The sequence below is a fragment of the Mauremys reevesii genome, linkage group 4, assembly GCF_016161935.1.
Source record: "Mauremys reevesii isolate NIE-2019 linkage group 4, ASM1616193v1, whole genome shotgun sequence".
Taxonomy (NCBI): domain Eukaryota; kingdom Metazoa; phylum Chordata; order Testudines; family Geoemydidae; genus Mauremys; species Mauremys reevesii.
The window spans coordinates 24,726,064-24,750,999 of record NC_052626.1 but is presented as its reverse complement, the minus strand read 5'-3'; the positions used below and the strand labels follow the sequence as shown (position 1 = coordinate 24,750,999).

At 41.4% G+C, this 24,936-nt stretch overlaps 1 protein-coding gene across 4 annotated transcripts in view; it reads right to left on the bottom strand.

Annotated features, from left to right (window-relative positions):
* The window catches only part of SETD3 (SET domain containing 3, actin histidine methyltransferase), a 73,835-nt gene that overhangs the window by 21,843 nt on the left and 27,056 nt on the right, over positions 1-24,936 (bottom strand). For all 4 annotated transcript variants that reach the window (XM_039537909.1, XM_039537911.1, XM_039537912.1 and 1 more), the window contains exons 4-6: positions 24,487-24,635; positions 23,109-23,181; positions 22,237-22,493 (exon numbers count right to left, since the gene is read on the bottom strand). In XM_039537909.1, the coding sequence (XP_039393843.1) occupies positions 22,237-22,493; positions 23,109-23,181; positions 24,487-24,635 (479 nt within the window). The remainder of the gene's footprint in view (positions 1-22,236; positions 22,494-23,108; positions 23,182-24,486; positions 24,636-24,936) is intronic.

The window sequence follows — 24,936 nt, the reverse complement described above, 5'->3', positions numbered from 1 at the left end:
TAGAAACGAACAATTGGTTGCACACATACAAAATGGGAAATGACTGCATAGAAAGGAGTACTGCAGAAAGGAATCTGGGGGTCATAGTGGATCACAAGCTAAATATGAGTCAACAGTGTAACGCTGTTACAAAAAAAGCAAACATAATTCTGGGATGTATTAGCAGGAGCATTGTAAGCAAGACACGAGAAGTAATTCTTCTGCTCTACTCCACGCTGATAAGGCCTCAACTGGAGTATTGTGTCCAGTTCTAGATGCCACATTTCAGGAAAGATGTGGACAAATTGGAGAAAGTCCAGAGAAGAGCAACAAAAATGATTAAAGGTCTAGAAAACATGACCTATGAGGGAAGATTGAAAAAAAATTGGGTTTGTATAGTCTGGAGAAGAGAAGACTGAAGGGGGGACATGATAACAGTTTTCAAGTACATAAAAGGTTGTTACAAGGAGGAGGGAGAAAAATTATTGTTCTTAACCTCTGAGGATAGGACAAGAAGCAATAGGCTTAAATTGCAGCAAGGGCGGTTTAAGTTGGAAAAACTTCCTGTCAGTGGTTAAGGAAGTGGTTAAGCACTGGAATAAATTGCCTAGGGCGGTGGCGGAATCTCCATCATTGGGGATTTTTAAGGACAGGAGTTTGTCCAACCTGCTAAGGATGGTCTAGATAATACTTAGTCCTGCCTTGAGTGTAGGAGATTGGACTAGATGACCTCATTATCCACAATCACGCCAAGAGCTCTTTCTTGATCGGTAACAGCTAATTTAGACCCCATCATATTGTATGTATAGTTAGGATTATTTTTTCCAATGTGCATTACTTTGCATTTATCAACACTGAATTTCATCTACCATTTTCTTGCCCAGTCACCCAGTTTAGTGAGAGTCCTTTGTAACTCTTCACAGTCAGCTTTGGACCTAACTATATTGAGTAATTTTGTGTCACCTTCAAATTTTGTCACCTTGCTGTTCGCTCCTTTTTCCAGATCTTTTATGAATATGTTCAACAGCACTGGTCCCAATACAGATCCCTGGGGGATCCCCACTATTTACCTCTCCTCTGTGAAAACTGACCATTTATCCCTATTCTTTGTTTCCTATCTTTTAACCAGTTACTGATCCACAAGAGGATCTTCCCTCTGATCTCAGGACTGCTTACTTTGCTTGCAAGCCTTTGGTGAGGGACTTTGTCAAAAGCTTTCTGAAAGTCTTATTACACAATAACCATGGATCACTCGTCCACATGCTTGTTGACACCTTCAAAAAATTTTAATACATTGATGAGGAATGATTTCCCTTTACAAAAGCCATGTTGACTCTTCCCCAAGACATTATATTTAAGGCTAAGATTTTGTCATGGTTATTTTTAGTAAAAATCACGGGCAAGTCACGGGCAATAAACAAAAGTTCACAGAAGCTGTGACCTGTCTGTGACTTTCCCTTCTGTGGCTCCATGGTTTCCCCTGCCACGTGGTGGCTGAGAGCTGTGGGGTTCCCCCTCTGCCTGCAGCAGCAGCTGGAAGCTGCAGGGGGTGGGGAGTCTCTCTGCCCACGGTGGCTGGGAGCTGCAGGGTGACCATATTTCCCAAAGAGAAAATGGGACACCCCCAGCTGCTCGCCCGAGGCGTGTCCCCCGTACCCATGCATGCAAGGCTGTCACTCGTCACTGGAACCCTGAGGACAGCCCCCTCAGGAGTCTGTCACCTGTTGCTGGAACCTTGCAGAAGGCCCCCTGTTGCTGGAACCCTGCTAGGGCCCCACTGGCTGCCAACTCCAGAGTCCTGCATGCCCTAGGGCTGAAGCAGAGAATGTCAGGGATTCCGTGACATCCATGACCTCCGTGACTTACATGTAGCCTTAATTATATTCATGTGTGTGTCTGATGATTCTATTCTTTACTATAGATTCAACCAATTTGTCTGGTGCTGAAGTAAAACTTACTGGCCTGTAAATTGCCAGGATTATCTCTGGAGCCTATTTTAAAAATCAGTGTCACATTAGCTACCCTCCAGTCATCTGGTACAGAGGCTGATTTAAGTGATACTTTGAGAGTCAATTATAGTGTCACTCCACCACCAATGCAACCTACTCTTTCATTCCTATATATTTTGTACTCTGGTATTACCATGTCCCATTGATTATCATTACATCTCATAACCCAAGAACTAGGGGTCATCAAATGAAATTAACAGGCAGCGGGTATAATACAAACAAAAGGAAGTATTTCTTCACACAATACACAGTCAACCTGTGGAACTCTGGGCCTTTACAACATCCTCTGGCAGACTATAACAGGGTCAAAAAAGAACTAGACAAATCCATGGAGGATTGCCCATCCTGGCTAATAGCCATTGATGGACCTGGGATAGTGTCCCTAGCCTCTGTTTGCCAGAAGCTGGGAATGAGCGACAGGAAATGGATCACTTGGTGATTACCTGTTCTGTTCATTCCCTCTGGGGCACCTGGCATTGGCCACTGTCGGAAAACTGGATACTGGGCTAGATGGATCTGGTCTGACCCAGTATGGCCGTTCTTATGTATGTTCTTATCATTGTTCCACTATTACATCAATATTCTCATTTAATGCCAGGCTCTCTAGCTCACCCATCTAAGTATTTAGATTTCTAGTATTTGTATATAACCATTTGTACATTGTCACTGAATCTGGTTCTTTGAGACATTCTGTAAATGTAGAACCCATACCTGCCCTCCATTCTCACAGCTCAGAGTCTTATCAGGATTCTTGGTGGCTAGTGTTAGGGATGCTCCGTCCATTATTCCTTTGGTAGGGGTCATGCAAGGGTATGCAGAGGGCATGTCCAGCCCCAATGGACACTACTAGTCAAAAATTCTGATCTCCTGTGAATGGGGTATGTGCACACCAAGAGTGGGATCCATGTGTAAGGATATGAAAAGAAAAATTTACTGAATCCCACTGTATTTAACAGAAGTGTTTGAATAAATTAAAATAAGTGATGGCAGTAAGGGAAGAGAGTATCACTCAGTTCACTATTATACTTTTGTGCATACCTTTGATGTTACTGGATGCCTTGTCTGGAATATGAAATATGGTTTTTACACACAAAATATTTTCAGAGAAAGATGCGTTTTGTTTGTTATATTTCCTCTGGGCAGAAATGCAGAGATAACTAAGATCTTTCCACCCCCTGATTCTCAAAGAGTTCATAGGATCACTAAATCTCAACAGCTGCCTTTGCAGAGGTAGACAGTCAAGCAAACTGCACCAACACCACGACCTTTCCCACTGACCTAGTTAGGTTAGCCTCAGTTATAGGAGCTCGTCCTTGAAGACTTTCTCGTCTACGTTACTGTTCTAACAGGACTTTACCACCTGGATGGAAGCAACAGCAGCCATCAAGTCCCCAATTCTAAAAAGTACTTAAGCATGTGCTCAATGCTTTGCTGAATCAGGACCCAAGAGCTCAGTTCACTCACCTCTGTGTTCTGGCTCAAACATCATACTTACACTTCCATTTAGATTAAATTACGACAGAGGTTCCAGTACAACTTTGCTTCCTATTCTTGTTGACATAGAAGCAGTGGAAGGAGTCCTGGGGAACCTTCTTCCTGTCCCTCTCAGAAGAACATAGTTTCAAGCACACACATCCCAAAGGAAAAATATTGGACAATTTCTGCATCAATATTACTAAATCAGGTGTTAATATCATAAGGAAACTATTATGTGTCACTGAACTTGGGTCAGGCTTTCCTTCTGCGTATCATCTCTGGAAAGAATCCCACTCAGTGTGGATTATACTGTAGCATCCAAAGCAAAAGGTAAGGTTACTTGAGGTACTTAAAGCCAAACCCAGTTTAAGCTTCCACCTTGTTACCACCTTTCACGCTTTTGAACATTAAGCTCAAGGGTTTTTCTTTTGACCAAGCAGAATTTTTTTCCTCCCCATCCTCAGTGAAGTCTTCCCTTTCCAATGCATTCATTAACATGGAGAAATTTCATTAAGAGCCGAGTTGGATACTACATGATGGTTTCAGGCCAAGGTGTGGGTGTATGAAAACACACACACACAATCCGGGCCAGAAGTAGAAAGTTCTATCAGTAATTGCTGAGCACTGTCCCCTTCCCAGCTGTGCAAATCCTTTGAAGCAGGAGGCTTAAAGAGAAACACTTCTCTGTACAGAACTACTGAGGCTGCAATTGCCCTTAAGCTAAACTAAATAAAGAATTCAGAAAGGAGGATCCAAGCAATCTAGAGAGAACCAAGAATTCTCATCTTCTATTTAATATGTGCTGCCTAACCTAATGAGGTAAGCCATCAGTCCAGAATGGTGGATAGGAAGAAATTACAAAGTAGAAGACATCTTGTTGTAGTTAACAGTTTACTTCTACAGAGGTACATGTCAGAACATTTACTTATCTGGTTTTATTAGCTGCTAGGAGTGTGTCTATTCTAAAAGTAGGTGCTAGATTTTCTAAGGTGAGAAAGAACATCGTGGTTTGTAATATTTTTTTTAACATCAGAGCAGAATGGAGTTCTAACCTTCCAAAAGGCGCCATAGGACAGTAATCAATTAAAGCTATATAATTCACCTACTGACTTGATGAGGAACCTGAAAGTACAGTAAGTTTGTGTCAGTAATTTTTGTTTATTGCATATCATAAATATTGACTGGATGTTCTGTATCATTCCTACATTACAGCAGGATTCATGTGGTGAGAGTGGTGTAGAATGACACTTCCTGGCATAGTAGAGTTAATTGCATCTTCCATTCCTTTTCTTTTGTACATCTCACTTGCAAAAAACCGCACATAGCCAATTGAGAGAGCTGTGCCATCCTAGCCCCCTCAAACACACACAGTCATGACTCAAGTTACCTGTTCTAGGGTCCAGAGGGCAGACAATCCAGAACATTTGGGAAGTAGCTGGATATACACACCTGGTTGGTAGTGGCTGCAGTCTTTTACTCCCCCAGTCATCACACAGACTAATAATCCTCAACCTGTTCCATAGCCCCTCTTTCATGATATATGGGAAGGAGTTCCCACCTATAATATGAGGGAAGGGCAACTGTGACTCCTTCACACCTGCTTGCAAATCTCAGGTTGAGAGCTCCTGATCTAGAAACAGTGAAAGTGTACTTTTACCTTCAGTGAGTTCCCTTGTAAATGCCTTTTTTTCCCTTAGACAGTTCAACCCCTATCACATGCAGAAATACTGAAAAGGACAGGGTACCCAGACCTGCTTCCTTGACTTTCTTCCCACACACCGTTGACAGCATGTATGCAAAGGAGAGGAAGAAGGACAGCATCCAGATGTGCAAACCCAAAAGACAACATGCCTTCCTCACCCAGCTGTTCTGTAACCCAAACTGGGCACTGTGTTTCAGTTGGCAAGAACTGCAGTGCCAAGTGAAACTTACTTTTAAAGCTGGTCGCTTCATTTTTATTGGAGGATCAAAAGATGGTTACCATAGCAAATCCTTTTCCCACCCATTTCTTCTCATTCTTTATAGTGTCTAGAACAGGGGCGGGCAAACTTTTTGGCCTGAGGGCCGCATCGGGTTTCAGAAATTGTATGGAGGGCTGGTTAGGGGAGGCTGCGTCTCCCCAAATAGCCAGGTGTGACCCGGTCCCCGACCCTTATCCCTCTCCCTGGTTCTCGCCCCCGATGCCCCCCCGCCAGGATTCCTGCCCCATCCAACCCCCCGTTCCCTGATGCCCCCCGAGAACCCTGCCCCATCTACTCCCCCACTCCCTGTCCCCTGACCACCCCCAGAACCCCCACCCGATTGCCCCCCGCCACCCCATCCAACCCCTCCTCTCATTCCTGACTGCCCCTCCGGGACCCCTGCCCCATCCAAGCACCCCTTCTCCCTGACTGCCCCTGGAACCCCTGCCCTCATTCAACTCCCCCATTCCCCGTCCTCTGACCACCCCGACCCCTATCCACACCCCCACTTCCTAATCAACCCCCCAAACTCCCGTACCCTCTACCCAACCCCCCCTGCTCCCTGCCTCCTTACTGCACTGCCTGGAGCACTGGTGGCGCTACAGCCGCACCACCGTGCAGCACAGAGCACTGGGTCAGGCTGGGCTCTGCAGCTGCGCTGCCCCAGGATCTCACATCCCCGCTGCCCAGAGCATTGTGCCGGCGGTGGGGTGAGCTGAGGCTGCGGGGGAAGGGGAACAGTGGGGGGTGGAGGGGGACGGGGGCTAGCCTCCTGAGCCAGGAGTTCAGGGGTTGGGCAGGAGGATCCTGCGGGCCATAGTTTTCCCACCTCTGATCTAGAACAGCAGTAGTCAAACTGTGGGTCCTGACCCCAAAGTGGGTCGTGACCCTGTTTTAATGGAGTTGCCAGGACTGGCATTAGACTTGCTGGGGTCTGAGACCAAAGCCCAAGTCCCACTGCCTGGGGTGGCAGGGCTCAGGCTACAATTTCCCCCTCCCAGGGCTGAAGATCTTGGGCTTTGGCTACGGCACCCGCCCAGGACGGTGGGGCTCAGGCTTCAGCTTTAGCCCCTTTGCCTGGAGCAGCAGGGCTTGAGTGGGCTTAGACTTCGGTTCCCCACCCCCCCCCCCGGGTTGTGTAGTAATTTTGTTGTCACAAGGGAGTTACGGTGCAATGAAGTTTGAGAATCGCTGGTCTAGAAAAATATAAATGCCTACCTCAACAGGTGAAGCCAACAATACCTTTCTACAATCAACTGACAGAAAGGGATGTCATCACACTTAAAAAAGTGAGTTCATCATTTAAGGGACTCCACTTTAGATAACCTGTGGAAAAAGACATTCTTTCCCAAGCTTGACTGGAATGATGCCTGGCAAGGAGATAAGTATACTACCACATTAAATTGATTCCATTAAGAGTGTGTGAACATTCAGACAACGTACAGAACAATCTGAATATCAGAAAGTTACCCCAAATCTGGATAGTTACCCAGACCTTCTTAAAAAAAACATATTAATTAAATCTTTATTGCAAATTCAGTCTGTTGGAACTTTACTAATGTTGCCGAGTGGCCAGCAAAAAGCCAACAGCAGAATCTCCATAGGATGTATATAACTCTACAATTCCAAACCACAGATTTTACATTTTGCTGTAAGAGATCTGGGTAAAGGAATATCAAGCTTTTCGTTTTTAGATTGCTATTCCCAAGCCAGCAGTGCCAGAAATCCACCACTGCTGTTTAGTATATTATGTTAAATGGTCTTAGCATAGTTCTCTACCTACAACAGACCACACAAAGGCACCATTGTTATTAGCCCAACTAGAGAGTGCATGCTCATTTATTCCTTGATGAGTGAACTATTGTCTCACTGTCAAGACGTGGATCTTCCATAACAAGACTGGAACACCCCTGTAAAAAAACGTATGAGGTAGCTTGTACTGCTAATGCTGTATTAGGATTTCGGCCTCCACACCTTCTTCTCTAACATGATGTATTTAGCTATGTAACATTTCTATATTATATGTAGTCAAACAAATTGGAATACCTGACCTGGTTTACTCTCTGCACTAAAGCCCAAACAAAGATGAATCCAACCCCAAACATGCTGAATTTACACCATCCAATTGCATACTATACTACCAGCCCATCTTCTGCCTGCCACTGACCGTCCCCCTGCCCCAATTATAGTTCTTATCAACTTGCATTATATATAAAACACCTAAAGGTGTGTGCTATATGTAACAAACTCATATTTCTAGTACAAGCAGGATCAATCATCTGAAAGAACTGAAATACTAAATGAAAATATTTAACAGCTAACAATCTCTATTATGCAAACAGCAACATCATCATCTAGGGAAAGAACAGCAAAGTAAAAATAAATTTCCCATTGGTCAGACATTTTGTTCACTGTCTAGGTATAGTCAATAAAGTTGTCCATTAACACAAGCATCCACAGAAGAGAGAAAAGAATGATGGACATGGTCTACACTACGCGTTTATACCGAATTTAGCAGCATTAAACCAATTTAACCCTGCACCCGTCCACACAACTAAGCCCTTTATATCGATATAAAGGGCTCTTAAAACCGATTTCTGTACTCCTCCCCGATGAGGGGAGTAGCGCTGAAATCGGTATTGCCATGTCGGATTAGGGTTAGTGTGGCTGCAATTCAATGGTATTGGCCTCCAGGCGGTATCCCACAGTGCACCATTGTGACCGCTCTGGACAGCAATCTGAACTCGGATGCACTGGCCAGGTAGACAGGAAAAGCCCCGCGAACTTTTGAATTTCATTTCCTGTTTGCCCAGTGTGGAGCTCTGATCAGCACGGGTGGCGATGCAGTCCTAAATCCAAAAAGAGCTCCGGCATGAACCATACATGAGATACTGGGTCTGATCGCTGTATGGGGAGACAAATCTGTTCTATCAGAGCTCCGTTACAGAAGACGAAATGCCAAAGCATTTGAAAAAAATCTCCAGGCTATGATAGACAGAGGCCACAGCAGGGATTCAGCACAGTGCTGCGTGACAAGCGTAACGGAAAGCCAAAGAATCAAATGGACGCTCATAGAGGGAGGGAGGGAGGGGGGACTGCGGACTCCAGCTATACCACAGTCCCCGCAGTCTCCAAAAAGCATTTGCATTCTTGGCTGAGCTCCCAATGCCTGAACGGTCAAAAACATTTTCCCGGGTGGTTCAGGGTATATGTCGTCAATTTACCCCCTCCCCCCCCGAACGAAAAGGGAAAAAATCATTTCTCGCCTTTTTTCAATGTCACCCTATGTCTACTGCATGCTGCTGGTAGACGGGGTGCTGCAGCGCTGAACAGCAGTATCCCCTCCCCTCCCCGGTGGCAGATGGTGCAAAACGACTGATATCCGTCATCATCATCATCATCATCCCGTGAGTGCTCCTGGCTGGCCTTCGTGAGGTCGGCCGGAGGCACCTGGGCAAAAATGGGAATGACTCCCGGTCATTCCCGGCAGACGGTACAAAAGGCTTGGTAACCGTCCTCATCATAGCAGCTGGAGGCTGAGCTCCATCAGCCCCCCGACTTTCATGTCTAATGAAGATTCTATACTGCCTGGACTATCATAGCAGCGGGAGGCTGCCTCCCCTTCATTTTATCTCACTAAAAAGTCAGTGATTCTTATTCCTGCATTCTTTATTACTTCATCACACAAATGGGGGGACACTGCCACAGTAGCCCAGGAGGGTTGGGGGAAGAGGGAAGCAACGGGTGGGGTTGTTGCAGGGGCACCCCCTAGAATGGCATGCAGCTCATCATTTCTCTGGGATCTCTGGGGCTCTGACCCGGAGCGACTGTGCTCTCTGGTTCTCTAGTACACTTACCCCATATTCTAGGCAGGACTGACTATTTTTAGACAAAACATAAAGAAGGGAATGACCTGGAGAGTCATTCCCATTTTTGTCCATGCACCCCCAGCCGACCTCAGCGAGGCCAGCCAGGAGCACCCATGACAGCAGCAGACAGTACAAAAGGACTGATAACCGTCATCGCCAATTTCCAATCGCAAACGGTGCAAAATGACTGATAACTGTCATCTCATCGCCAATTTCCAATTGCAGATGGTGCTATAGCTGGTAACCGTCTCTGCTACCTTGCAAAGGCAAATGAATGCTGCTGTGTAGCACTGCAGTACCACGTCTGTCAGCAGCATCCAGTACACATACGGTGACAGTGACGAAAGGCTAAACGGACTCCATGGTTGCCATGCTATGGCGTCTGCCAGGGCAATCCAGGAAAAAAGGGCGCGAAATGATTGTCTGCCGTTGCTTTCACGGACGAAGGATTGCGTGACGACATTTACCTAGAATCACCCACAACACTGTTTTTGCATTGAGATCTCAACCCAGAATTCCAATGGGTGGAGGAGACTGTGGGAACTATGGGATAGCTACGGGATAGCTACCCACAGTGCAATACTCCAGAAATTGACGTTAGCCTCGGTACATGGACGCACACCGCCGATATACTGTGCTTAGTATGGCCGCGTGCACTCGACTTTATACAATCTGTTTTAAAAAACCGGTTTCTGTAAAATCGGAATAATCCCGTAGTGTAGACATACCCTTTGACATCCACAAGTCATTCCTCTCTTTAGCAGAAAAAAGCAATATAAAATGCAGGCTCCTTTCCCCCTAACTGAACTCTCATGGAAGAGAACAGTGATTTCATTAAGAGAAAAATTAATGAAAACCTGTAACTGTCTCATCACACATTACTTTCTTTATGTGCATATAGTGTTCCATCATGTACAGTTCAAAGCTCAGAATGATCAGCAAATCTTTCCCAAACAAAAGGCTGTGGCCCAGCAGCTGAAACAACTGCTACCAAGAACAGTTTCTACATGTTCTGAAAAATCAATTAAATATTTGTAAGTTTAGTGTTCATGAAAAATTCAGAAACTGATAGATTTGGAGTTTAAAATGGTTTATATCCACATAACAGGTACAGCAAATGCAACTGCAGTGAAAATTTCCTCACAAAGTGATCTTCATTTTTACTTTTAAATTCCTCTAAGGTGGCATGGTTTAACTTCACTCTTGTTCAATAGAGTGCCTCACTGATGTCCCATATAGCAGGTATGCCACGAGGGTCCACTGTTAATTCAATGGATCACAACCACAACCAAAATGCTATAGTGGAAAGCCAAAAGGGAACTTTTCCTATTTTTCACCAACAGAAAAAATTTCTGACACAGCATTATGTACTACACGTGTTACACTTATTTTGAGATATCCCTCGTTTCTGCCTTATGCTACAGATTAAATATTAATTTTCTTTTTCTTTTTTAAACTAAGAACTCGCCTTTCTTTCCTCTCCAACTCCCATCCAAATGTCTGTACAAGGAATTAAACTTTGCTTTCCTTTGCAACACATACCAGCCTCTGAATATCACCAAGTCTGAAAGTAGAAGATAATCCATTTTGTAATTTAGTTAAATTAATTTTAACAAAGATAAGTCCCCTGAACAATTTTGCAGTGCTTGAAAAATACATCCTTTGAGCATCCCATCAAGAAAAATATTAAATCTGCACAATGAAGTCAAAAGGTTTATGTGGAAATGTACACTTAAGTACACAATGATCTCCCAATCTCAAATGAGGCTCTCAGTCCCACATCAAGCAGAGGCAACATCTTGGGATAGAGCCAGCTGCTCCTACAAAGTGTAAAACAGTGACCAAAAAAAAGCAACAATATCTGCTAGCTGTAGAAATAAGATGTTCATCTGCATTCTCAGCCAGAAAAGGGGTTGGGAACCTCACCTTCCGAAGAGAAGGTTTCAAAGGACATTAATATTTTCTAGGGAAGGCAGCTGTTTCATGAAGTACAAAAAATAGTACAGATTCTCTCTTTATTCAGATGCGGCAATTAGAATCTTTTATTGCACTGCAGTTTCTATAATTTAACAAATGTTAATTTTTAGGGCTGTCAATCGCAATTAACTCGTGATTAACTCAAAAAAATTAATCATGATTAATCACAGTTTTAATCGCACTGTAAAACAATAATAGAATATCAATTGGAATTTATTATAAATATTTGTGGATATTTTTCTACATTTCAAATATATTTATTTCAGTTACACCACAGAATACAAAGTGTACAGTGCTCACTTGATATTTTTTTTATTACAAATATTTGCACTGTAAAAAAGTTAAAATAGTATTTTTCAATTTGCCTCAAAAGTACTGTAGTGCGATCTCTTTATCGTGAAAGTGCAACTTACAAATGTAGATTTTTTTTGCTATATAATTGCACTCAAAAACAAAACAATGTAAAACTTTAGAGTCTACAAGTCCATTTGCTAAGACAAACAAGTTTGTTTACATTTACGGAAGATAATGCTGCCGGCTTCTTATTTACAATGTCACCTGAAAGTGAGAACTGGTGTTCATGTGGCACGTTTGTAGCCAGTTGTGGAAGGTATTTACGTGCCAGATATGCCAAACATTTGTATGCCCCTTCATGCTTCAGCCACCATTCCAGAGGACATGCTTCCATGCTGATGACTTTCTTTAAAAAATGTGCTCTGTGTTTTACCAGCATTCTGCCATATATTTCATGCTATAGCAGTCTCAGATGATGACCCAGCACAATTTGTTGTATTTAAGAACACTAACTGCAGATTTGACAAAAATGCATAGAAGGTACCAATGTGAGCTTTCTAAAAGATAGCTGCAGCACTCGACCCCAGGTTTAAGAATCTCAAGTGCCTTCCAAAACCTGAGAGGGACGAGATATGGAACATGCTGTCAGAAGTCTTGAAAGAGCAACACTACAACGCAGAAACGACAGAACCCAAACCACCAAAAAGAGAATCAACCTTCAGCTGGTGGCATCTGACTCAGATGACGAAAATGAACGTGTGTCAGTCCGCACTGCTTTGGATTGTTATCAAGCAAAACCCATCATCAGCATGGAAGCATGTCCTCTGGAATGGTGGCCGAAGCATGAAAGGGTATACAAATGTTTAGCATATGAGGAACGTAAATACCCTGCAAAGCTGACTAAAAAAGTGCCACGCGAACACCTGTTCTCACTTTCAGGTGACATTGTAAATAAGAAGCCGGCAGCATTATCTTCCGTAAATGTAAACAAACTTGTTTGTCTTAGCGAATGGCTGAACAAGAAGGAGAACTGAGTGGACTTGTAGGCTCTGAAGTTTTACACAGTTTTGTTTTTGAGCGGTTATGTAACAAAAAAAAAATCTACATTTGTAAGTTGCACTTTCATGATAAAGAGATCGCACTACAGTACTTGTATGAGGTGAACTGAAAAATGCTATTTTTTCCAGTGCAAATATTTATAACAAAAAATATAAAGTGAGCACTGTACACTTCGTACTCTGTGTTGTAACTGAAATCAATATATTTGAAAATGTAGAAAAACATCCACAAATACTTATAATAAATTTCAAATGGTATTCTATTATTAACAGTACAATTAATCATAATTAATGTTGTTAATCATTTTACATATTAATTTTCTTTTAACATGATTTTAAAAATTAATTACAACTACAAATTAAATAGTTGTCTTATAATGGGGCAGCCAATAGAAGAACAACAGCCTTCATCATTCTTGGGGAGAAAATGCTGTAATCTACAGCCACTGGCCCTTTGGTATGAGAAAGAATTAAAGTAGCGTTCCAGCATTTCCACCTGCCATAGAGCACTCTTGATGCCTTGCACTGATCTATGCAGAAACCGCCCTGTAGTTAACTACAAACATGCAGCCAGATGCAGCTGGGAGGAAAAAAATCTTACAGGAAATCCAATGAATATTCCTTCAAAAAGCCACAAAGTATATTTATAAACAAAGAATCTCATAGTGAATGACTAAACTATATGGCTCCCTCTTGTGCTTATTATACCACATTTCAGTGCAGAAAAAAAAACCCAACATTAAACCACGAACATTTGGACTCTGTTCACCCTTCAGTGCACATACAATGCCCATAAATGTTAATAGAAGTTACACATATCCAGGAAAGAAGAAAACCCTATGTACAAAAGTTCTCTTTGGAACAAACTACCGCTTAAAAGAAAAGCTACTTAGATATTAGGCTACTGATCTCAAAATTTCCTGCTCTTTATAAGTAGCATTCCAGGGCCCAAATATACCTTTCAAGTCCATCTGCAAGAATTTTTTCCCCTTAACTATTTTTTAGTTATCAAATTACACACATTTTAAAAGGTGTCAGTTTGGTTTATAGGTCCTGGCTAACATGCTCAAGGGTTTATTTTTGTCTGCTCAACCTCACACCTGTTTTTGCTTATCAAACCAGACTACAGTTTAGCTTGTAACAGCTGTTAAATGCAGAAGTCTGCCTGTTCTTCATGTGTATCCAAGACTAATCACTTTGGGAAGGGTTTAGAAATATACTCTTATGAGAATACCCCATTTATGGAGAAGCTAGTGAAACAAAGCTGACAACCACCAGTCAAACAACATTTAAATCTGCATGCACATGAAAAGCAAATCTGTTTGAATCACTATCAACCTTATTGGTAAAGTAAACCAAGTATCTAAGTGACTGCTCCACTAACCCACTAAATTCCCAAGAGTCACTAAAGAGGCACATTGTGCAAGCTAAAACCAATCCAGAATGAAGGGGTTAAAATCTTTTTGCTTCACTCAATAGTCTCATCCTTCCTTCTAATGTTTGCAGCCATCATCAAAACACCTTCTATTTTAAGATGCCACAAGTTCTGCTTTCTGTGGTGGAGTAGCTAGCAAGAGTGTGGAGGAAGTTGGAAGACTGGTTCGTATTGTTAGGGGCAAGTATCAAATTCAAAAAGATTAGCCTGAATGTCTAAATCCTGGTCACACTGGCCAGCTTTAATACAAATTTCTACACTAAAAACATGGGAAGTACTAAAGGAAATAAGTGGTGCATGAAATCAAATATTGTATTCCCCTTTGAAAAGCATGCAACTTACCCTCAACATAGAGTAGCACCCTTTATGGTTAGGAAGCAAGACCGCTTTTATTATTAATTCATTTCTGGCCCTACTCCCAGTCCCATTTCCACAGGCTTATAATTTCCAAAATCATTCACCATTTGGATCAATACTTTCAATGCTAGACTTCTTCCCAAAAAGTGATTTATGTGTGTGTGTCTAAAATTATACCAACATTGCTATTGGTTTTTCTGATTTATGAGAAAGCATTTTTTGTTTTGGTCGTGGACAGAGAGATGGCAGTGTCAGGAGCCAGGGTGCAGGACTGCTTGAACAACAGAGCCCAGCACAAGTAGGGGTAAGGCCAGGATAGGATGGACTTTGTGGGGTGCAGCCCCTGCTCCCATGGAAAGCTCGAGTTTTCCACCACCCCATCTTCACTCGCTACTCTACTCACTACCCCCAAGTTCCCATTGCTTCCTCTTAAAGTTTCCCACCACCCTGCATTCCCTTACTTCTTTTTTTAGAGCTGGTCTATCTCCAATCAAAACCATTGCATAATGGGAACTATCACAAACCTCAATGCAAACAAAAATTACTATTACTATTTGATAGCGTACAGCCATTGTAGTCCAATGCATCAATGGCAAATGGAATGATTAAAACCTGGGAATCAAAAATTCCTAAATTCCAAACCCAGATCTGGCAATGATTCACTGTGTGATCTTAGGGAAAAAAACAGGAGTACTTGTGGCACCTTAGAGACTAACAAATTTATTTCAGCATAAGCTTTCGTGGGCTACAGCTCACTTCTTTGGATGCATAGAAGTGATGTATCCTATGCATCCGAAGAAGTGAGCTGTAGCCCACGAAAGCTTATGCTGAAATAAATGTTAGTCTCTAAGGTGCCACAAGTACTCCTGTTCTTTTTGCGGATACAGACTAACACGGCTGCTACTCTGAAACCTGTGTGATCTTAGGTGAGTCACCTAGGCTGAGTTTATGCTAGAAAGGATTTGCTGATACAGCTATAGCGGCAAAAAAAAAAACCCACCCTCTTAGTGTAGATGAAGGTTATACAAACAAAAACGTGCTTTTGCTGGTATAGCTTATACCAGTACCCCAAGTGAAAAAAAGTTATACCAGCAAAAGCAAATTTTACTATACATTACTATATAAAAGTTTCTACTATAGACCTGGCCTAGGTCTCATTTTCCCATAAACTGAACATCAAATCATGCTTGTTCTGTGCTTTGGAAACAATTTTGAACCCCAGGTATGTGTTTCTTTTCTATAATCAGTAGATAATGTTTATTTGAATATTTTTGCTATTACATATACTAGGGCTATCGATTAATCGCAGTTAACTCATGCGATTAACTCAAAAAAATTAATCGTGATTAATTGCAGTTTTAATCGCACTGTTAAACAGAATACCAATTGAAATTTATTAAATATTTTGGATGATTTCTACATTTTTATATATATTGTATTCTGTGTTGTAACTGAAATCAAAGTGTATATTATTTTTGATTACAAACATTTGCACTATAAAAGATAAACAGAAAAGAAATAGTGTTTTTCAGTTCACCTCATACAAGTACTGTAGTGCAATCTGTGTTGTGAAAGTGCAATTTACAAATGTAGATTTTTTTTGTTACATAATTGCACTCAAAAACAGAACAATGTAAAACTTCAGACCCTGCAAGTACACTCAGTTCTACTTCTTGTTCAACCAATCATTAAGACAAACAAGTTTGTTTACATTTACAGGAGATACTGCTGCCCTCTTCTTATTTATAACGTCACCAGAAAGTGAGAACAGGCATTTGCATGTCACTTTTGTAGCTGGCATTGCAAAGTATTTTCGTGCCAGATATGCTAAACATTCACATGCCCCTTCATGCTTCAGCCACTATTCCAGAGGAGATGCTTCCATGCTGATGACACTCATTTAAAAAAATAATGCGTTAATTAAATTTGTGACTGAACTCCTTGGGGGAGAATTGTATGTCCCCTGCTCTGTTTTACCCACATTCTGCCATATATTTCATGTTACAGCAGTCTCGGATGATGGCCCAGCACTTTGTTCATTTTAAGAACACTTTCACTGCAGATTTGACAAAATGCAAAGAAGGTACCAATGTGAGATTTCTAAAGATAGCTACAGCACTTGACCCACGGTTTAAGAATCTGAAGTGCCTTCCAAAATCTGAGAGGGACTAGGCGTAGAACATGCTTTCAAAAGTCTTAAAAGAGCAACACTCCGATGAGGAAACTACAGAACCAGAACCACCAAAACAGAAAATCAACCTTCTGCTGGTGGCACAACTCAGATAATGAAAATGAACATCCATCGGTCTGCACTGCTTTGGATTGTTATTAAGCAGAACCCATCATCAGCATGGACGCATGTCCCCTGGAATGGTGGTTGAAGCATGAAGGGACATATGAATCTTTACTGTATCTGGCATGTAAATATCTTGTGATGCCAGCTACAACAGTGCCATGAGAACACCTGTTCTCATTTTCAGGTGACATTGCAAACAAGAAGTGGGCAGCATTATCTCCTGCAATTGTAAACAAACTAGTTTGTCTGAGCGATTGGCTGAACAAGAAGTAGGACTGAGTGGACTTGCAGGCTCTAAAGCTTTACATTGTTCTATTTCTGAACGCAGTTTTTTTTTTAATATAATTTTACATTTGTAAGTTCAACTTTCATGATAAAGGGATTGCACTACAGTACTTGTATTAAGTGAATTGAAAAAAAATTGTTTTTTTTACAGTGCAAGTACTTGTAATAAAAAATAAATATAAAGTGAGTATTGTACACTTTGTATTGTGTCATAATTGAAATCAATATATTTGAAAATGTAGAAAACATCCAAAAATATTTAAATAAATGGTATTCTATTATTAAGTGCGATCAATCACATGATTCATCGTGATTAATTTTTTTTAGTCACTTGACAGCCCTAACATATACTAAAGACTAGAATTAACCTAGAGCTCTTTTCAAAGAACAAAATCCATACCAGTTACTCATAAGTCTTCATCCAAGACATTGATAATGAGAATCTAGAATATTCTCTTGGAACCCTAGTGCCAAACAAGTTGAAAATCTCACTAGTGCATTATTGCTGAATGCCAGTTAATAAATACACTGGGCCAGATCCACTATTGTGATATGGCTGCTATGTATTACCCCAGTGATGCAAAACGGCTGTAAATCCAGCTTAACTTGTCAGTTACAATGGGTTTATGGCTGCCTGGTGTTGCTGGAGTGGCACAAAGCAACTGGAACATACCAGTGAATCTGGCCCCATATATTTATATATCACTTTTCTTTCCGAAGGAAGCCAAAGTGCTACAAACTAATATATAAATTATATATGCATAAAGGGATCACTTCATCTACCACTGAAATGCAGTCTACCTTATGGTGAAACGGCAGCTGTTTAATAATTCAGCTGCATTATACAAAAGTTTAAAACAGGAAGGAAAGCATGCCACAGAGGAGTTTCAGGTAAAGAGAATCTGGCCAGGACATTTGTGTATTTGCAAAAAGGGCCATGGGGATCTTTAATGATCACAAGTGCCCAGGACCTTGGTTTTTAAACAACTAATTCAAAAAATACACCACTCCCATTAGTAAACACCCTGTTTAAGGAGTATTGATTTAATGTTGACTCAGAGTCGTGCCATTAAAAATCCTGCCCAGCTCGGCTCAGCCCACTCTTCTCTGCCCTCCGCCCCTCCCGCCCCATGGGGGCAGAGGGTTTGGTCGGCTCCCCTGATTCTTCCCGAAGTGTGCTGGGTTTCTGCCCCTCCTCCGCCTCTCGGTCCCCCCTTTCCCTGCCGGCCGATCAGCTGATGGCCCTTGCGAGGGAGGGAGTCGGGAAGGAGCAGAGTCAGCATGCTCGCTGCTCTCTCTGGAGGCAAAAAAGAAGTGGAGGCAGGGCCTTGGGGAAGGGGGGGGGGTGGAATAGGGGCATATCCCTTCCAGCCCCCTGCCGTGAGCACCCGCCAACCCCAGCCCACACCCCCAGCCCTCTGCCCTGACCCCGCCCCACACACACACATCCCAGCCCTCTGCCCTGACTCTTGCATCCCTCCCATATACACAGCTCCCCCACATCCCATACACCCCCACATTCTGACTCTTGCACCGCCCCACATTATCCCCACCCTGAGCACAGAACGGGAGCTCCTGCACCACCACCCCCACATTCCCACCTGCACCCCTCGCACCAAATGGGAGCTGCCCAGGTAAGTGCCCCACACCCAACCCAGAGCCCCCTCCCTCATTCTAGCTCCTGGCCAGACCCTTCATCCCCAGCCCTGAGCTCAGTGCAGAGAGAGGAAGAGAATGGGCCAGAACCAGGGAGAAGGTAGGTACCCACTGTATGTGGGCAGGGCCGGGACCCCAGACTAGCAGCGGGCTGAGCGGGTCCGGTAGCCGGAATCCCAGCTGGCAGGAGCCGGAGGATAGAACCCCTGAGCAGCAGTGGGCTGAGTCGCTCAGCCCACTGCTGGTGTGGGGTCTCGGCTGCCAGCCCCACACAGCCCACTGCCGGTCTGGGAGTCTGGCTGCCGGACCCTTGCCAGCCAGGGTCCTGGCCGCAAGCCCCGCTCAGCCCGCTGCCAGCCTAGGTGAACAGAACCCCAGACCAGCAGCAGGCTGGCGGCGTAAGATCAACATTTTAATTTAATTTTAAATGAAGCTTTTAAACATTTTTAACACCGTGTTTATTTTACAATATAACAATAGTTTAGTTATATAATATATAGACTTATAGAGAGAGAGACCTTCTAAAAAACATTAAAATGTATTACTGGCACACGAAACCTTAAATTAAAGCGAATAAATGAAGACTCGGCATACCACTTCTGAAATGTTGCCGACCCTGATCTAAAATATTAACACATCCCAAACCAATCAGAATCAGGCTGAGCGGCTGATCACCACCACAAAGTTGGAATTATTAGGTAAATCCACACTTCTGAATCAAAGTAGTACCGCAGCAATCTTTATATCAATACAAATATATTACTATGCAGAATACTGAAGTCTATGTGATCATGCACAGGCGATTCCCCGATTAATGCTGTTCTAAAACCAATTACTGATTTAGAGTAGATATTCTGCCTGGAAAGCCACACCAGTTTCTTCTCCCAAAGAAGAATTTTTCTGGCATTTTTCTATCCTAGCACAATTTACAACATGGTTTGCAAATGCCTAACACAAACCAGTTTATTAATTACAAAACTATTTTCATGGCAATTTTTAAATACTGAAGAAATATAAAAGATCTTAAAATTCAATACACACCTGATCAAAACAACAGACAAGTCTAAACTGAGATTGTTTGCTGCTTGTCTGGTTTTTGATCATACTCATGGCTGCTGTGCGCGCACATCACTAAATTAGAAGTCAGGGATTTTTATTTTTAGCAACACAAGCTTGTTGCAAGATGAAGTTCCACATAAAAGATCTCAGCTAGTTTTCCTTGGGGGTGGGTGAGGGGGGAGATTAAAAAAAAATGAATTGAGTTAGACATTCTGTAAGGGTCACACTTGAACAGATTTAATATTCCAGTTTGGGTGCCATGCAACCATAATGATCATCAATGAGAAGCAAGGTTCCAGGTACCTGGGAACATAATGTGGTACAGCAAGGACTGTCAGAACTAGAGAGCCAATTCTGGACATTCACATTCATCTAAAGTTCAAATGACTTGAACTAGTTTCCACATCCTCTCCCCTTTACACAAGTTGACTTAGATCACAAGAAACACAAAGCTAATCATATCAATCAGTTAACGTTTATCAAACAGCTACAAAAGAGAGAACTCCCTGAAATATTATAAAAAATTCTTCAGATGTTCTTTTCCTTGCCAAAACATTTAAGCAATCACTTGCAACTTAGACACACGCTACCCACTGTTCTATTTATACTTTACATTATAACACTGTATTCTACATAGATTCTTATACAACATCATACTTATCACATATTGGCCAGTCATTGCAAAGAAATTCTAGAACATATTATGTGCAGACAAGTCCATTATGTTTAGTCACTTTTCTCAGCAAACCATGCTTTAGCTCTAGCCTTAGGTTTATTTTAATAACCAAGGCCCTGATCACGGCAAACACTTATGCACATGCCTAGCTTTACTACTATGAGTAAACCCAAAAGTCAATCCAATTAAATCAATGTGACTAAGTAATAGCAGTAAAATTAAGCACACGCAGGTATTTGCAGGATCAGGGAATTAGGCTAGGCCTGCACTTAATGTGGCATGTAGAGTACAGAGAGCACATGCCAGCTATCACATGTAAAATAGCAGTGTAGACTATGAGATGTGGCTTAGGCGAGAAGAGTGCCCTACCTGCCTGAACCCCCAGGGTATGCACCCTACACAGCTCTCTATATGCCCCAATAGTGCCTCCCATGTCTACACTGTTATTTTTAGGAGCGTAGTGTCCTGCTTTCTCCACCACAGTGAAGGCTTCAGCAGAGGGGAAGGCATCAGGGAAAGGCTTTTGCAACTCCCTGACATGAGCTTTTCCTTCCTGCCTCTCCACTGCCAGAGCCTTTCACTGCTGTGTATAGATACATGCGTAGTGCCTGTACTCTACATGCCACCAAGCACTAATCATATTCATACTGTGATAGTAATTCCTTTAACAATCATTAGAACTACTTGAGCAAGATAAGATACTATTTAGCATGACTGAAGTGGCATTATATGCTCCCTTCCACGGCACTCACCCCCAACCCACCCCCAGACAGACGTGCATAGCTGGAGGTGCAGCAGTGGATTGCCAGCTATGAGTAGCGCAGAGGGAGATTTGGTAGTGCACCGAGTTGATTTCACTACCCTTCTATGAGTTTTGTCCCAAAACAAGGGCAGGAGGCAAGAGCTCACCATTCTCTGCTAGAACACTGCTCCCATGATACTACTCAGCTCCAAAGGAGTATCGTTTCCTTTGATGACCATCCATTATCTGTCAAAGAACTGCGTTTTCAAAAATTGTCTCTAAGTGTATTAAGCACTAACAGCAGTTGGCAAGTTGACATTCTGATGGGAATAAACCTAGCTAACCTCTTTGAACAAGAAAGCCACGAGCAGAATTTTTTAACCTTTGTTAATTGAAAGAAAGTAGTTAATAGAAACCATTTGAAAGACCAGACTATTCCTTAGTTTTATCACTGTCTTTCAACCTCTCCTACTTCCAAACAGATGCTCTTTGTCTACAATCTCCTGTTGGAAACCCAGGAGTCTCACGTGCTCCTCATATGTGAATAATGCCATAAGCAGCTTTGATGACTGCCAAGGAAGCACTTGATATCCAATGACACAGCCCCATCCACTCCCAATATTGATTATGACTATATGCCAAAGTAATATTTCGCTACTTTGTGACAAACTCATTTAAAGGATTACATCAAAAATTTGATGAGAAATGTATACAAAAACTTTTGTATCATATCTCCACATTTCCATTTTGCTACTGGATGGACACAGTTGTATTTTTTTTTAAAAAGCTATATTTATTACACTGAAGAAAACCTATTACGGAGCAGTGCATATTTGATATAAATGAAAGACTGTTATAGAATTAAGTTTCTCCTACTTTAATTAAAATGATTGTTTCACTTTGTTTCCTGTACATTCTGTTACATTTTAACAAACCTATTAAAATATGACATCTCAGCAGCAGACAAACATAAGGGAGAAGTTATATGTAATGACTCATATTTTCAGTTTTTCTAACAGCAATAAATGTTTTATCATTGTTTTACCCCTTTTCTCTCAAAAGTCTGTAAGTGCAATATATTCCATACATTAAACTTAGGCAGCTTACCTGAATGACTTTGTAGAAATAGGCATACTGTCTAGCTGTATTTTTATATTGGCTGAAGACATCATGTATGGCCTGAGTTGACTGAAGATACTGCACTTCATCTTCTTCAAAATATAGAGGGGTATCATATTCACTGGGGAGAGTTTGGATGTATGGCAGCCAGAAAGAGTTAGGATTGGCTCGTTCACAAAGAAGATGGAATGCCAGTGTGATATTGCCCATTGCCTGGAGAATTCGGTCTTGAGAATACAAGGACCCTGAATTAACCATAAAGATTAGTAAATGGCTGAACTAATTGCCTTGAAAATAGTTATACTAAATTTATTTTAAAATAATTAAAAACTGCATGCGTATTGTACCAAATAAAAGTGTCTGGGGTCACCAGTGTACAGCACTGCCTGAGATAGGAGATGGTTATCTTGAGTGCCTGTCATACAGCTATGTGGTATCTTTATGACATTAGGATACATTTTTGTACGGTTAAAAAATGATTAAACCAAATTAAGATATCAAAACATAAGCAGCTCACTATCTACATTTATAGCACATTTCATCTCCACACGCACTGGAAACTACCGAAACACATCCAAAATTCCATCGCCACTGAAATGCATCCACCCTCTGAGGTGAGAATGGCAGCCAGGCAGATACCTGGTGCATGGGGCAAGGGGGGAGATGGGAAAAGAGGAGAGGGCGGCAGAGTAAGGAATGGAAGAGGGAAATTAAATTCTGGTCATTGATACTTCAAGATTCTAGATAATGAAAACCTGATGTTTAGACTGCTATTCCATTCCCATGTCAATTGTAATGCTGTATCAAAGAAACTCTTCCCATTGCACATATTTATAAGGAAGCTCAAAAACTGCTCTTACCTAACACTGAATTTTTAGCTGATTCAACTGTCATCAGCAACTTTCTAGGAACCCAAAGAAACAACTCTTCTGCCTAGAGGGGGGGAAACAAAAAAACAAAACACAAAACCCAAGAAAGTTTAGAAATGTATTACTGTTTCACATGAAATATAACAAAAAACCTGTTTCTCTAAAAATATCTCAAATATACATGTAAGAAAATTAAGAAACTTAAAAGGTTTTCCTGTCTTTTTTAAATCCTAAAGTTATTTTGCATCAGGACTCCTCACCCATCCACTAACAAGTAAACGGAAATGCCATGAGAACTTCTTACATTATGATATTACATTATGACTTAACATAGATCGAGCCACTACTTGATTTAAAACATCATGTATAAATATTACCTTAACAATATCATGTTAAAATGAATTTATCTAGGTTACAAAGTCAAGTGCTCAATACTTAGGAAGTACCCAAAGTTAAGATGACTGCACCACCTTAATTCTTCCCCCTCATGTGTATGTGTTATGATGCAGTCTCTAATTACGTGAAAAATAGTATGTGATCACAAGACCCTTGTCTCTTTTAGTGCATGGGATGGAAGAAGCTGTTCAATATATTGTCCTCATCATTCAATTAGTTGCCCTTGCTTTATTAACTATACACCATCTAAATCCGGTAACGAATATGGAAATATTCATTTCCCCAGTGTCCTTGCTATGGCATTTTTTCAGCATAGTATCTGAGTGTCTTCATGCACATTAACAACTGTCTCCACTGCAAGATAATAGAGAATTATTATCCCAATTTTACAGTTGGGAAGCATACAGGAGAGATAACCTTTACCCCAATGGGCTTGCAAACTAAGAATGAGAAAAATACAATTTTGATACATACTGTATAAGGTGATCAAAAGATGGATTAAAAACAAATCAGTGTTTATTTAAATTCACCTTCAAATAAATATTAATACTTGGTTTGGCAAACTAATGTGATTAAAAATGTATATTTTAGGAAGGAATTTGAAAAAAAATGTGAAAACCTGGTACCCTGGGGTAGGCAGGGAGTAGCAGAAGGGAGTATGTAGAATGAGGCATAAAGACACAAGGGATGGTTAACTAAATGGTTCGGGCAGAATAAATAACCCAACTAAGGCTTCATAATTAACACTTTTACGCAACCCATCAAACAACTGCCCAATGTTAAAGAACAATATTAAATGTCTCTTGTAAATTTTCTCATATGTAGTTTATAATATATTTATAACAGTAGTTTCAGTGAAGTGAACTCTACATTGGAGAGAGAGAGAAAAGAATGGTTTCAATGTCCTGCTGTCACATTTTCAATACATTTACAGACATGATTTTCTAATCTGTTCAAATGTTCATAAATTCACCTTTATCTCTCTTGTTGCTTTCAAACCAAAGCCCTCTTCTTCAAAATTTGCTAATTCGAAACCCTCTGTGGATGCTCCATTTTCAGTGGCCCATTTCATTAGTTCAGGAAAATAGTCTTCTCTTTTTCCATCAAAAATAACAGACAAACCTATATGCAAAATTTATAAAAACACAGAAATGAGAGGATCTAACAGGCCACAGAGGGTCAATATAAACCACATGTAAATGAAAAACTCCTAACTATCCCACAGCTATCCTTTGAAGAGGCTGGATAAGAACTGGTCTTTGTTAAAAGTAACTCAGTAATATTCTACAGTCATATCCAATTTTAGTCAACCTAAACATTGCCACATTTGTTTACCAGCCACTTAGAAATGGCAAATCAAACTAGTCTGTGAAAGAATATGAATGAAATTTGTCTTTTCCTTTAAATGAGCTGAGAGTAAAGA